The sequence below is a fragment of the Mauremys mutica genome, chromosome 3, assembly GCF_020497125.1.
Source record: "Mauremys mutica isolate MM-2020 ecotype Southern chromosome 3, ASM2049712v1, whole genome shotgun sequence".
Taxonomy (NCBI): domain Eukaryota; kingdom Metazoa; phylum Chordata; order Testudines; family Geoemydidae; genus Mauremys; species Mauremys mutica.
Genome location: NC_059074.1, coordinates 40,686,076 through 40,701,670, shown reverse-complemented (window position 1 = coordinate 40,701,670; position 15,595 = coordinate 40,686,076). Strand labels below are relative to the sequence as shown.

At 41.2% G+C, this 15,595-nt stretch overlaps 1 protein-coding gene across 2 annotated transcripts in view; it reads left to right on the top strand.

Moving 5' to 3' along the window:
* Positions 1-236: 236 nt before the first annotated feature.
* The window catches only part of LOC123367538 (testis development related protein), a 42,858-nt gene continuing 27,499 nt past the window's right edge, over positions 237-15,595 (top strand). Inside the window, exons 1-3 of one of the 2 annotated variants that reach the window (XM_045011852.1) lie at positions 237-369; positions 683-837; positions 14,200-14,259. In XM_045011852.1, the coding sequence (XP_044867787.1) occupies positions 721-837; positions 14,200-14,259 (177 nt within the window). In that variant the 5' untranslated portion in view covers positions 237-369; positions 683-720. Of the gene's footprint in view, positions 370-412; positions 559-682; positions 838-14,199; positions 14,260-15,595 lie in introns of those variants that run through there. The other variant, XM_045011853.1, reaches the window with a different exon arrangement.

The window sequence follows — 15,595 nt, the reverse complement described above, 5'->3', positions numbered from 1 at the left end:
TGTGCAGGGGCGGGGTGCTGTCTCTCTGGGGGTGGCCTGAGGGTGCTGTGAAGGAGTGGGATGTTGGAAAGGATGGGGAGCTGCCTGTGTGCGGCACTGTCTGTATGGGATAGTGGAAAGGGACCGGGGCGCTCTCTGTGGATGCTCTGGGGCAGCGAGCGATCGGCGACGGGCACGTAGAGAGCCGCCCGCCCCCCGCCCCCCCCGGTAGGCCTCGGCGGGATGTCGGAGGCCGGACGGAGCCGCGCTGGTTGCCGTGGTGACCGGAAAGCCCGTGCTCCCCCCCGCCCTCTCCCCGCAGACACTCGCAAACATGGCAGCGGCCGCTCGGCGGCTCCGGGCCGCGGCTCCCGTGGGGGAAGGTCACAGGTGAGAAGGGGACAGAGAGACGGCGGCATTTCCCTCCCCCGGCCACCGCCTTCCGGGCCCGTCCGCCCCGCGCTCGGACCGCTCCGCCGGCCGGGGGCGGGACCTTCCCCGCCGAGCTCCTCGCAGCCGCTGCGACGAGGGGACAGAGCGGCCGGCGGCGGGAGGGGCCCGAGAAGGCGCAGCCCCCTGGTACGGAGCCGGGCACTGGCGGGGGCAGGAGAGGGGAGGGGGCTGGTTTGGGGCCGGGGGGAGGGGAACCCCCCCGCGGGCAGACGCGCCCGGGGCCGCGGAGTCACTCCCTTTCCCCCGTCAGTCCCAGGGCTGAGTGAGGCGGGACCCCCGCGCCCCATCATGTGGAAACTCAACAAGAGCAGCAAAGTTCTCCTGGACGATTCTCCCGACGAGGAAGAGACCCGGCTCCGAGACCCGCCACCTCAGCCAGCCGCCGCCGCCGCCTCCGCCGCGCAGGTAACCGGAGTGGGGACTCGGTTAATAACAAGTGTGCCCAGCATCTCGGCACCCCCGTGCGCCCTGTGGGACCCACTCCCCCGGGTCACTTGTCTGTCCCCTTTGGGTGGCGAGGCGTGGCGTGACTCGGGGACGACGAGGCATTTGTAGAGTGGGTATAAACTGCTGCTGTTTGCTGGGATTCTGTGATTCCCTCCTTAAAAACGGTCCTCTAGCAGTGCTGGGACCTGCCACACTCATTCCCACGACTTCATACTCCAGGGCACTTTCTTTCTCCCACCCCCAGGCACAGGCACTGCAACTAGTCCATTAAACACAATAAACAAATGATCCCCAAAGGCATAATCCCCATTAAACATAAAAGTGGGGGGGGGGGAGGAGGGGACTTTGGTTATAGCTGGAGTGTTTTTATACTTAAGGAGAGGCAGCTGTTACTATTATTAAAGTAGACACAATGTTGTTTCAAGACTTTTCGCTGAAAGATATCCCTCAGCACACAAAAGATGGTATAAATACTACAAAGATACATTTACAGGCTGGAGTAAAGGCTGTGTTTGGGTAAGGGAGAGGTATTAGTCAAATGTCAAACAGAACAACTAAAATAGTTACTGATTACATTAGTAATTGTGAGTCTAATGGCATACCTCTATTACCAGTTTTGAGATATTCTTTTTTTGCAAGTGCCTTGTAATTATAGCATTTGATTGAAGTTTAATTTTACTGGATGGGTGTGCCAGCACAGGAGTATGCCGAGTTATTCATTCAATAACTCTTGATGTCTTACCATTGGTGTGTAGTCAGTAATTTTTTTTACCAAATCTATGTTATATATTAGTGCAGTAATTATAGAGCTCTGTAAAGCAAAATAAGCTATAATTGCCTGTTTGTTGAAATCAAAACAACTTTGATGATTGTAGTAAAATATTAAATGTAGTGTAAAACATTTGTTTAGTTAACAAAGTTTCCTTTATTTAAACCTTTTATTATGAGAGAGAGAGAGAGAGAGAGAGAAAATGAAAAGTCAGAGTATATGTTAATTTTAAAAAATATGGCTAAGGCTGTTTTGGATAAAAAGAACGAGGAGTTCTTGTGGCACCTTAGAGACTAACAAATTTATTTGGGCATAAGCTTTCATGGGCTAAAACCCACTTAATCGGATGCATGCAGTGGAAAATATAGTAGGAAGATATATACACATACACACAGAGAACATGAAAAAAATGGATGTTGCCATACCAACTCTAACCAGACTAATCAATTAAGGTGGACTGTTTGTCAGCTGTTTGAAATGGGCCATCCTGATTATCACTACAAAAGTTTATTTTCTTCTGCTGATAATAGCCCACCATAATTGAGTAGTGTTGCTAGAGTTGGTATGGCAACACCAATTTTTTCATGTTCTCTGTGTATATATATCTTTCTACTGTATTTTCCACTGCATGCATCCAATGAAGTGAGTTTTAGCCCACAAAAGCTTATGCCCAAATAAGTTTGTTAGTCTCTAAGGTGCCACAAGTACTCCTCGTTCTTTTTGCTGATACAGACTAACATGGCTACCACTCTGAAAGCTGTTTTGGATGAATCTATTTTAATTCTAATGAACTATCTGGCTAGAACATCACTCAAAACAAAGATTCTGTATTTTTACACCTCAGTATTTAGGTAAGAGTCTTACGGAGGATGTATAACATAATGTTGTACAACCAATTAGACTGCAGTTGATATGGTTTAGGGCCTGATAATGCACCATTGAGATAAATGCATTTTGCCACTAATTTCTCTAGGAACAGGATCATGCTTCTAACATACTGCTGTGGAGTTGGTTCTGCTTCTGCTATGAATTCTGCTTGAGAGTGATTCAGTCTTCACCCCCTAATACTGTGTACCTCCTCACTGCACAGCCTGGCTAATCATGCTGTACATAGCATAAATATTTGGCCCTGATCAAAGAGTTAGCTCAACAAGAACTAGGAGCCTGGATCTCTTCAATTATCTGAATATATGGTTCAGTGGCTGGACCACAAAACTAATATTTGTTTGCATGCTTGTAAGTAAATGAGAGAGCTCAGTATTGTTTTTTTGGCATAAACTTACTTTTCATGGTGACAAAATAGATCCCCTTAATGTGATCATTATTCCTTTTCCTCGAGTTCTCTTTTGCTAATCTCCTAGTTTCTTAAGAGAGAATCAATATTTTCAGGTTGTGTTACGAGACCATTTCAATCTCACTTTGAATTTGTGGTATATTGTCTTCCCCAAGCATTAAAATCAGATATCTATATTTTTATAAGTCAAGTTTAATAGGATTTTCAAAGACTTCTGGCATACAGTTTACATAATTAGTGTTAAAACTTTTATAACTATTATAGTTTCTGACTTTTAAAAATAATTTGAAGTAACATCTATGTTGTCAGAGAGAGAGCTGGTCAGAACATTTTTAGACCGAATGAAATCTTGTAAAAATATGCTTTTTGTTGAAGCCAAAACATTTTGCAAATATGTATCTGTTTTGAAAAAGTATTTTAGAGAGAGAGCTCAAGCTTTCACTCTATAGCCTGGTGGTTAGGCCACTAGCTTGGGTTGTGGGAGATTGGGATTCAGAGTTCTTACTGTTTGCTTCAGAGTGATCTGAAACTGCTTTGAATCATCCAGAGCAGGGTCTTGAATCTGGGTCTCCTACACCACTGGTTAGTGCCCTAACTGCCATAATATAGAAGCTAAGAGGTATGATTCCCTGTTTGCTTGTACATACATGTATTTTCTTTGCTAACCTCCTAATTACGTACATAGGGAGTCTGGTGGGTGTAGTTAGATGGCTGGCCTGAGCTGTCTTCCATGCTGCCACAGCCACACTGCAATTTTATCCTGCTATCTTGAGCAGAGCTAGCATGTGTCCCTGAATTGTGAATCGTAGCTTCTAGCTGCTGTGTAGACATACCCTTAACAGACACCAACCTAACCCTATCTTCCTAAGTCAAAAAGCTCAGGTTTTGATCAGAAAATGGACATTTTGACACCATTTTCACAAAAATGATGAAGAGATTTTCATTCCAATGCAATTTCAAAAGTTTCCTAAAACAGAATCATCATCCTTGAGCTACCTGAAGATGGAAGTGTCTGCATAACACAAAGGTGGGTTGGGTTGTTGACGCTGTTTAAAACTGTTTCCTGAGAGTGAAAAGACAAACTCTGAAAGATTAGTCAGACTATAAATTTGACTTCATGTACTTTTTACTAGACAATTCTTCCTTAAATCACAAAAATGCCTTTTAATTATGTGTATAAACACTTTTGCGCACAAAATGTACTTTGTTGGCTAAAGTAAGAATTAATACATGAGTAGATTTTAATAAAACTAAAGAGCACAAGTATTTAGTAAAATCTAATGTACTCTTCTTAACTTGCTCTTTCTACTGTGTTTTCAAAGAGCTTTTCAACTTTGCATGACAAATATAAATTTACTTTGTAAGATACTCATTGTGATTCAAGTTGTCAATTGTCTGTACTTGAAAATACGTTTTGTACTTTTGTAGGACTTAATGCGTTGGCATTCATATTGAGTAAGTGCTCATTGACTAAAGTTCTTATGTATGTTTAATATTTTTAAAAGTATAGTATATAGCAAATGAAACTTTAAGATGTCAGTGATGTGTCAATATGATATGGGACTCTCTACATGAGATGTTGTTGACTGTTTTAGTAAGATAGCTGATTATCGGTGGAGGGAGAATTGAACTAAATTTTCATTCTTAAATTAAAGGAAGAAAATAAAGACAGTATAAAATACTGGAGTTCCTCTTCCTTGACCTGTTCTCATTTTATCTTAATTTCTATTATATTCAAATAGAAAGAAATGCAGAGACTTGTTTCACGTTAATTACAGTTTAGACCTTCTCACTGAACATTTCAAAGCTGGGCTCTACAGAAATGTAGTTATCTTTTTAATTAATGTGTTTAAAGTCTTTGGTACAGTTTTAACACAGGCTTTCATGTTAAATTAATAAAACTCAGACAGGCCCGGAAGGGGTGGATAAGAAATCAGTAAAGCTTTCAGATGTATATTAGTGAAATAAATCAAATAAGGGCAATGACATCAGTTTTTGATGTTAAGGATCAAGAAACAGTAAAGCTCCGTGAACAGCTTGGCTAAGTTTACTGAATTGGAGAATGAGGTCTTGGTCTTTTAGCTTCAGAGAAGAGATTCTGCTAACAGGCACATTCTGATTTGGACTGTAAGCCAGACATATTTCTACTTTAATTTCATTCCTGGTTATTCATTTAGAGATTTGGGATACTCTACTAAAAGTCAGGAATGGACTTAAGTATTAGTATTTCAATTTTGTTCATAATTAAATCAAATTATTTTTGTTAAGTGAAAGCAGTAAATGTTAATCCAACTAGCTTCTCCCCTTCGCTTTCCATTTCCTCAAATTATGTCGCTTACAACGTTGCCTCATTCCTGTCTTTGCAATTGCATCCTGGGTCTCCGCCATTCTAGCTTCAGTCTTCTCCACGTCAGCAAAACTTCGCTTGACAAGTTCTTCAATAACCTTTTCCTGGCCAAATTGAAGTCTTCTATTTCATCCTTATCATTCTTGAACTCTACTGGTTTTGACTTTGTCAGTTGTACATATTTTTCTTGAAACATTGTTTTTCCTTGGCTTTCATGACTGTCCTTTCATGGCTCTCCTCCTACTTCTCTGATCCCTCCTTCAGCAACTCTTTAAATCCTCTTTCTTTCTCCAACTCTCTATAAAGGTCCCACAGAGCTCTTTTTCTGTCCCTTTCTCTCCTCCTTTTACACCTTCTGTCTGGATGACCTTATTTGCTCATATTGTTTCTATTACCATCTTTACATTGATGGTCAGGAGAAGAGAGGTAGATCAGTCTACTTCTGTCCAATCCTCCTTATTATTCTTTCTCTTTGAAATCACTGCAAAAAAAACCCCTCTTTCTCTTTATCCCCAAACCTCTACTTTCTGCTTTCTCCCACAATAGTCAACACCACCGTCCTTACTGTCACCTGTTGTATTTGACTTCTTCCTTTCTTTACACTGCACAGTTCATCTGTATCCAAATCTTGTTGCTTCTTACTCCGTAACATCTCTAAACTCTGCCTTCTTCTTTCTGTCCAGACAACTGAAACTCTTCTGCAGGTCCTTATCTCCCATCCTGATTACTGTAACCACCCCATCTCTGGCCTCCCTAATGCCTACATTTTTGGGGTGGCGGAAATCCTAGAGCCGCCCCTGCCAAGAAACGAGCACTGACTGGTGGAATCTCATCATAATGCAGGTTTGGGATGATGAGTAGTGGCTGCAGAACTTTCGGATGCTCAAGGCCACATTCCTGGATCAGTGTACTGAGCCCACCCCAGCCATCCAATGCAGGGACACCAAACTGAGAGCTGCATTGATAGTGGAGAAGTGAGTAGCAATCACACTAGGGAAACTTGCAATGCCAGATTGCTACTGGTCCATGGAAAGTCATTTTGGAGTGGGCAGATCCACCCGGGGGGGCTTGTCATGCAAGTGTGTAGAGCCATTAATTATCTCCTGCCATGCAGGACAGTGATTCTCAGCAATGTGCAGCAAATGTAAGAATGCTGATAGTGATCCTGCAGGGTCCAGCCTACCCCTCACTCTTCTGGCTCATGAAGCTGTACACCGGCCATTTCAGCAGGACTGAGGAAAGATTCAGCTACTGGTTCAGCAGGTGCAGAATGACAATTGAATGTGCTTTTGGTAGATTGAAAGGGCAGTGGTGGTGTTTACTCACCAGATTGGATCTCAGTGTGAGAAATATCCCAATGATTATAGCTGCCTGTTGTGTCTTGCTTAATATCTACGAAGCGAAGGGGGAAAGGTTGCCGCAGAGGTGGAGTGGCTGTCGGCTGTGTTTGAACAGCCAGACGCAAGGGCTATTAGGAGAACTTAGCACAGAGCTATGTTGCTCAGGGAGACTCTGAAGGAGAGCTTTAACAGTAAGCCACATTAATGTGCTGCAGTGTACTGTGCTCAACCTGGCGCTACAGTCGGGGGGCCTGTTAGGAATTGTGTGGTGCTAGATACCCATCTGTGCATCTGTCACTGACAGTGGACCTATTAATATTGGGGTGCTTGCTGTGTGTTTATGATGACTGCACTGTTTGGCACTAATACTATGGATTGTGAGTGTACGAGACCACTACTTTCACTGCAAGCAGGATTTATATACCATGTGTTGTAAACTAACAATGATGAATAACTTTCAAAACAAAAGTTTTATTTACTTACAAAAAACAGCTCCAAAAATACCTGCAAGGAAACACATTTTAATTAAAAAAAATTGAACCTTAATAAATGAAAAGAGGAAGGAACACTGATGTCCTCTGTAGCTACGCATACATCAACTGTGGTTCTCACAGGTCAGTATAGTGAAGCTGTGGTTGTCTATGTTTCCCCAGGTGTAGAGTGGTGGGGGTAGGCATGCGGGCGCTGAGGCCATGTGGAATACTGAGGTGGCATGTAGGGAAGTACTATGCAGCAGTTCTTCACAGACTGCAATGGGAGTTGAGCCCAGGATTGTTGAACTTGAATGTCCACAAGGGTCTGCAGCATCTGAGTTTGCTGATGGAGAAGCTCTATTATGTCCCAGTGCCCCACATCCCCCTTATCTGGATCAGTCATTCCACTGGTGTGGAGGGGTGTGGTGTTTAGAATCATAGAATATCAGGGTTGGAAGGGACCTCAGGAGGTCATCTAGTCCAACCCCCTGCTCAAAGCAGGGCCAATCCCCAGACAGATTTTTGCCCCAGATCCTTAAATGGCCCCCTCAAGGATTGAACTCACAACCTTGGGTTTAGCAGACTAATGCTCAAACCGTTTAGATGTTGCTTATAATTATTAGAACTGGGAGCACTGGCTGTTGGGAGCATAGAATCATAGAATCTCAGGGTTGGAAGGGACCTCAGGAGGTCATCTAGTCCAACCCCATGCTCAAAGCAGGACAAACCCAACTAAATCATCCCAGCCAGGGCTTTGTCAAGCCTGACCTTAAAAACCTCTAAGGAAGGAGATTCCACCACCTCTCTAGGTAACCCATTCCAGTTCTTCACCACCCTACTAGTGAAAAAGTTTTTCCTAATGTCCAACCTAAACCTCCCCCTCTGCAACTTGAGACCATTACTCCTTGTTCTGGTCATCTTCTACCACTGAGAACAGTCTAGATCCATCCTCTTTGGAACCCCCTTTCAGGTAGTTGAAAGCAGCTATCAAATCCCCCCTCATTCTTCTCTTCTGCAGGCTAAACAATCTCAGTTCCCTCAGCCTCTCCTCATAAGTCATGTGCTCCAGCCCCCTAATCATTTTTGTTGCTCTTCGCTGTACTCTCTCCAATTTGTCCACATGAAAGGACAGGAAACAGGAAGGAGCAGGGAGGAGTTGAGGAGGCAGAGTGAGTTACAGAGGGTGCAGCAGCAGCTTGGTAAAGAGGTTTCCACTTTAAAAATAAAGTCCTGTTGAAGTTTGTTAGTACCTTGCCTGGTTGATACAACAAGGGGGTACCCCTCCAGGAGGCACTGGCCACAGCTGGCTTCCCCTGCTTCATTACATCAAGTTCAAGGCCCCTCATAACTCTGCTCCTCCCTACTTGTTAGCTCTTGTCTCTTGTCATGTCATTTCATGTGCCACTTTTGCTCTGCTCCCAGGCATGCCAATGTCAGCTTTTCACAGAAATGCTTCCGTGGCTTCTTCCACGCTGGCCTTTATGCATGGAATGCTCTCTATTAATTGATCCATAAAGCCACTATCCTCTTCTCCTTCAGTTCTCTCCTCAAGATCCCCCTCCCCTATCCTGCCCATAAGAAATCAGCTAATTAATGTATTTCTATATGTTTGAACAGTTTGGGGCCTCTTGGTGCTATTGTAATACATATAAAATAATGACTTATAGGAAGTAAATTAAAATATCCAGTTTATGAAAGAGAATTAAGCTTTTCCATCTGGGTTAAACTTCTAATCATTTGAGGATTCAGTCGAAGAAGATGGTTTAAAATAAAAAATGAAGTTAGTAAAAGAGTAAAACCTTTTTGCCAATAATTGCACACTCAAGTTATAGATTCTCTTATGGAGACTAATTAAACAAAACTAGTGAATGAATTCTGCAGCAAATAAATAGTGTCTGATCTTCTGGTCCTTACTTAGCTAAAACTTCCAAAGAGTTCAATGGGAGCTTTGCCTGAGAAAGGACTACGGTATTAGGCCTAATATAGAAGTACAGTACAGATAGGCCTATGTTAACACCAAAATTGGTATTAAAAGCAACATACCAAACAAAACAGTGCATTTGATAATAAAGTAAATGCTAAATCTCCAAAATAGTGTGTTGAGCTTCAACATTTGAAAACTTCTTTTCAGATGCTAAACTGGGATATGTTGCCAGAACTGATGGGGGAGAGCTTTTGAGTTTTCAGATGTAGCGTTTATGTCATGTCAAAATGCCTCTGGGTGCTTATAAATATAGGCTTCAAATACTGTGTTCTTTCAAAATGGTGTGACTGCATTCTCAGCTTTGGAGGGCTTATTTTCTGGATCAGGAGGCAGGTAACAAATATGCACTTTACTGTGTGTGTGAGATGTCACCTTTTAGGTAGAGTGTGGCTAAAAAATTTTGATGAAACAATGTTCCCTCAGAAAACGTTGTTTGGCAAATGTTGTTTGGTAAATCAAAATGTTTCAGAATTTCCATTCTGCAAAATATTTTTATATTTTTACTTTTTATCCTGATTTGAAATGTCAGAATTTCCAGCATCATGGACATTCCTTTTTCTGACCAGCGATACTTTTAGGTTTGTATGGTTCAATGGTGTTCCTTTTTAAAAAACATTCTATAATGAGAAAAGTCTAAATAACATGATCTTTTGAACCCAACTCTACTTGAGAAGGTTGAGGTAGCTCAGTATGGAGGTACACAAAATAATGGGAAGAATTAAAATATTTAATAAAAAGAAAACAGTGGTTGACCCCTAATTCATATCTTGAATCTGCTCTTCCTCTGAAATAATCTAGTTAATATTTTTCACCAGTGATAGTATTGGGAAGTCTAAAGTTGAATAATCTGTCCAAATTGATTTTAGCTACTTTCCTCTGAAAATAGGCAAACGAATCTCACAAAATGAAGCCTAAAATCTTGGCACTCCTATAATTAGATCACCTGTTCTAGTTCCCATCCACTGTTGCTAGCAGAAGGATCTTTGATTTATGACTTTTCGAAAGGCTGGCACCTTACAATGCAGCACTTTTAGTAGTCAACATTGGATATACAGCCAAATCATTGCATGGTACTTGAACATGTAGCCTTATGTCCTAGAGGTAAAAGAATTATTGCTGAGTAATATTGACACACAACCCTTCTTAATTTCTTCTTCTGAAATGTGCAGATTTAGTTTTTCTAACATCTGCATGCTCAGTCATGTGACAGTGCTCACCTCCAACCCAAGTTTATTTTATTTCAGGTAGTTGTAATATTAAATGAAATATGTCACTAAAGCTTTTACTATGTCCATTCTTTCTGTGTTCATTTAAACACAATCACTCATCTTCAAATGTTGACATGATTGTAAATATGTATACCTTCCTGCACAGTCCCTTTTCCAGATATATTCATGCACAGTGAACAAAATGGAGCATAATGCTAATGTCACTCCACTACCTCTTGTTGCTTCCTTCGTACCTGAAGCTGTTGACATTTACCATTGTCTTTTGTCCTTGAAGCCAATTCTTAATTCAGACAAGAAATGTTGCCTTTATAATATACTTAGTCCTGTGTATCTTTTTTGACACAATACCAAAGCCACCTTGAACTCCAGTAAACTATCTACTACTTCGCAACAGCTCTCATTGTCACTTCTTCGAAGAAGTTAATCAGGTGGCATGACCACCTCTTCTAAATCTGCGCTGACTGTCTCTGATCAGGCTATATAGTTGTTCTACTGTTTGATCTGTAATCTGTGACTCGGGAATCTTTCCAACTATATAGGCTAATTTGCAGGTTTGTAGTTTCCTTGGTGATTTTCAGATCCCTTTTTCAAAGCATATTTTCAGGCATGGAGGGAGGCTGGGACTATACTTTGATATTTTCCCTGAGAAATTAAATATCTCAAGTTTTTAACCTAGCCTAAATTTGTAATCACCACAATATAGACATTTTAAAATTACAATGCCTAACTCCTCGATCAGTTCGGGGAGCGGGGTGGGGAATTAAGAAAGGTGAGCAGGAGAGCAACAATTTATATTTAAGAATTTACAGTAAAAGTGATCATTACCCAAATCTCTCTTATAGATGTTTTCTTTTTGCTATCAATTGTTTACTTTTTTCATGCTTTTGATTTTCGACATCCAGACTTGCTTAGTATGAGGTTGACGCACTGATTGGAAATAATTAATAATTTGCCGTTTATGTAGTAGGGCAGCTCTTGCCCTGTATGCCCCCTTTTGATACATTCTTTATTATTAAAGTGAATGATCAAAAGAGACTAGTTTATTACTTAACAACAAGAGAAACTGAGGAAAAGTAGATCAACAGTATAATCTTTGTATAAAGAAGTTTGTTGCTTATGGAATTAATCCCTTGAGTACTTTATGGTTTACAGTATGTCCAACAAAAGGACACTTGTGTTTCCTTGTGGAAACATTGCGTGTACTGACATTCTATTGCCAAACCAAGAAAGTTGTTTTTGATCAGAGTTTCCCAAATGCATGGAACATTAGCATTTAGTTACCTGTTCAGCAACAGAAGACTGTAGCCCTAAGAGTTCAACATGGAAGCGAAAAGAAATAGTCTAATATTGTACATTATCTAAACCTAAATTACAGTGAATAATTCTGAAATAATCAGAACATCAAAAATTATTATGTAGGAAAAATTAGCATGGTAAAGGAAACTGAGCATGAAATATGCAGGTAGAGAAATTCTAGAATAAAACTTTAAAAAAAAAAAACAACCCTGTAATCTCTCCCCACCTATAATAATAGGAGAAATAAATATTATTATTTATTATTACTATTATTTATCAATCACAAAAGCATTTAGTAATGTGTGGTGCTGAAAGAAAAAAAGCAGGGAATGTAGTTTCATTAATAGTAATAATTGTCATCTTGAAATCGCTGTGTTCAAAATATATATTTATAAAGATATAATAAGTGTGGATGGAAATGTTTAACTGGCTTTTTTCTCATCCATTTCTTTCCTGGGGGGTTCACTGAGCTAATTTGAATTTGTTTAATTAACTCTGTGGTGTTCCCTTACCCTGCTCACATCTCCATTACATGAACATATTTATATGTGTGAACACATACAAAGAATCTTACTTCTCAGACTGCAACAAAAGATCAGCAGAGTTTGGGACTAATGTTGGTATTAATTGTGCGCCAAACCCTTAGTTAAAATAGTAGTAGGCCACACATTGTTGCTTGTGTAGGCCAAGCTCATTGCAAACAGCAAGGTACCTTGCATTCTTTTACTCTCCTGTGTCAATCTCCCTTGCCTCTTTATTTAATAGACTCCCTGCAGATCCCCACTCCATGCCAGGAGCTCCCTCCCTTCCCCTTTCCCATTCTTTTTCTGTCTAAATTCTAGTGGGAGGATGGGCTGAGCTGAAATGAGGAGTATTGGTATGATGGACTGTGTTTACTCGCTGCTATCAACTGGTTCTTTGCTCTATAGACAATGAAAGAGGTGGTTGAACCTGGTAGCTCTGCTAACCTGATGTCAGGTGCTCTGTGTGTCCTCCATTTCCTCCTTTTATTTTTTCACTTTTCACCAACATGAGTAGGTTTCTCCCCATTGATGCCTAGAACATGCTCAGAAATTTTGAATTGATTGGATGAAGCATTCAGAAATGTAATTGTATTTGTCTTTTGGGGGGAGGGATAGCTCAGTGGTTTGAGCATTGGCCTGCTAAACCCAGGGTTGTGAGTTCAATTCTTGAGGGGGCCACTTAGGGATCTGGGGCAAAATCAGGACTTGGTTCTGCTAGTAAAGGCAGGGGGCTGGACTCAATGACCTTTCAGGGTCCCTTCCAGTTCTATGAGATAGGTATATCTCCATATATTATTTTTATTATATAACATATTACATCTAAACATCAAAAGAGAGAAGTGTCATCAAGTAGAGCGTAAGGTCTTGTAAACTGGGCCAACTCTGTTAGAGCTGACACAGGAGTGAGGTGAAAATGGGGGGCGGGGGATGACTTTATTTTTAATATAGCTCCTTTTCAAAGCCTCAACATTTTTAAAAGAAAAGTATTAACCATTTAATAATACTTAGAATTTGTATAACGCTTTTTCATTGTTAAAGTACTGTATAAGCCATAACTCTTTAATCCTTTCAACTCCGATCTGTAGTGGTATTCTCCCATTTTAAAGATAGCTAACCAAAATGCAGAGGTTAACTGACTTGCCAAATACCCAAGCAAGTAATTTTTTTAGTTTTTTCTGATCCCAGGAGGTCCTGATGTTGTCCTGTACTCTAACAATTAGGCCTGCTACTGCTAATGTGGATATCACTATACTTATCTCCAAAATGCAGCTTTCTCTGGGATATAACAGCCAGTGTAATGGTTCCAGAAACACTGCACCACATTTAGGGACAGGAACTGAAGTAGAAGACTGTAGCCCATGGTGGGGAATTTGTGTAAGCAGAATAGAATTTGGGCAGGATGTTAAGGAAGACATGCATAGAGTCTCTAATTATCACAAGTGATTAGGATCTTACTTTGTCTCATTTTGAAGACCGCACCTGTGGCACCATGGTATACTAGTGCCCCAGTAGGTTAATAGTTTTAGCTCTGAGTTGGAGAGAAATGTGCTACCACTTCCCGCAGTACTTTGGTTTTCCTTGGAAGTCTCCAGTCTATATAGTGAGCAGGCTTGACCTGTTGAGCAGGCTTCATCTTGCTTAACTTGTGAGAACTAGTAAGATTACATCCAAGGAAAAAAATACCTCTATACATGAGATAGTAGTAAAACGTGGTCATTGAAATGAGACATCAAATAAAGTTCAAAACGACATCAATAGAATGTTGAGGTAAAGATAATCCCTGGTGGAAGTTTATTTCTTTACTTTTATATATTGCGATGGTTTGTCTATAACTTTTGAAACACAACTTGGCATTGATCTGAATGAGGTTTTGTTTACATCTTTCATTTTTCATTAGGGTTTATTAACATTTGAGTTGAATAGTATATCTTCATAATAATTTACCGATGAGATGAGTAAAATAGAGACATCATGAATATTCTGAAACAAGTATTACTTACTGTTCAACTATAACTGACTGTAGTGTATTTCCTTCCTCCTCCCTGCCCCTCCCCCCACCCCAAGAATAAGGACCAGTTTCTTCATGATGAAGTTACATCTTCTGTGTCACAACTTGCAACAAAGGTAAATATTTGTTCCTTCGGTAATGAAACTTGTTTCATGTTATGCATTTTTCTGTTAATGCATTTTAGGAAAATCCTTATTTCTTTTCTGCACCTTGACTTGAGTTTTTATTAGCTGTGGCTTTGTATTAATTCTTTTTTTTTTTTTTGAAGAAAAACATTTTTAATATCTGTTCAAGTCTTTTACTAATTTTTTCTCAAAAGTTGGAGTACTATTAAAATAAAATAAAAAAGGAACCAGAGGAATAACTGAAGTAGAGGGCTAAGAAAATTTTCAAAGGGTATGTATAACAAGCTATAAAAGATAAAAAGTCGAATAGATGTATCTTAACTATAGTATAGGTACAATTTTCCATGTTTGACTTGCCCTCTGTCCACAAGTGGTTTGGGACTCTGTTTTACATCTTAAGCAAAAGCAAATTAAAACAATTTCTGCAGTAAAATTTATGTCTTTAAACCTCCCCACAACATACACTCTTAAAAATGCATGATTTGAAGGTTAAAGGATCAGAAGTTGAGCTTAATTATTGCAAGTAAGAACTTGTTTTGAATTTACAAATGAATTGAGAAAAGTGATTTAACTATAGTTTAATTAGTGTAAAAGGATACTTTCTATTAATAATGTATGAAAGTTACTTCTTTGCCTCATCTTTGTTAGATCGGTGGTTTTCAAACCGTGGGTCGCGACCCAGAACTGGGTCGTGGAATGGAAGGGACTGGGTAGCAGCGGCTCTGGTCAGCACTGCCGACTGGGCCGTTAAAAGTCCCATTGGTGGTGCTACCCGGCTAAGACAGGCTAGTCCCTACCTGTTCTGACACTGTGCTGAGCCCTAGAAGTGGTCAGCAGCAGGTCTGGGTCCTAGGCGAGGGTTGCCTCCACCCCAAGCTCCACACTCCCATTGGCTGATTCCTGGCAGGAGAGGGGAGGCACAGTGCAGTCCACGGTGCCAGGACAGGCAAGAAGCCTGCCTCTGCACCCCTGCTACACTGTTGACCTCAGGTAAGCCCGCACCCCAGTCCCCTGCCCCAGCCCTGAGCCCCCCCAAACCCAGAGCCCCTTCCTAGACCCCAAACCTCTCATCCCTGGCCCCATCCCAGAGCCTGCACCCCCAGCCCAGAGCCCTGACTCCCTCCTGCACCCCAACCCTCTGCCCAGCCCAGAGCCCCCTCCCACACCGTGAACCCTTCATTCCTGGCCCCACCCTGGAGCCCTCACCCCTGCACCCCAACCCTTGACACCAGCCCTGAGCCTCTCCCACACCCCAAACCCCTCATCCCCAGCTCCATTGGGTCATGGGCATCAACAATTTTCTTCAACTGGGTCACCAGAAAAAAAG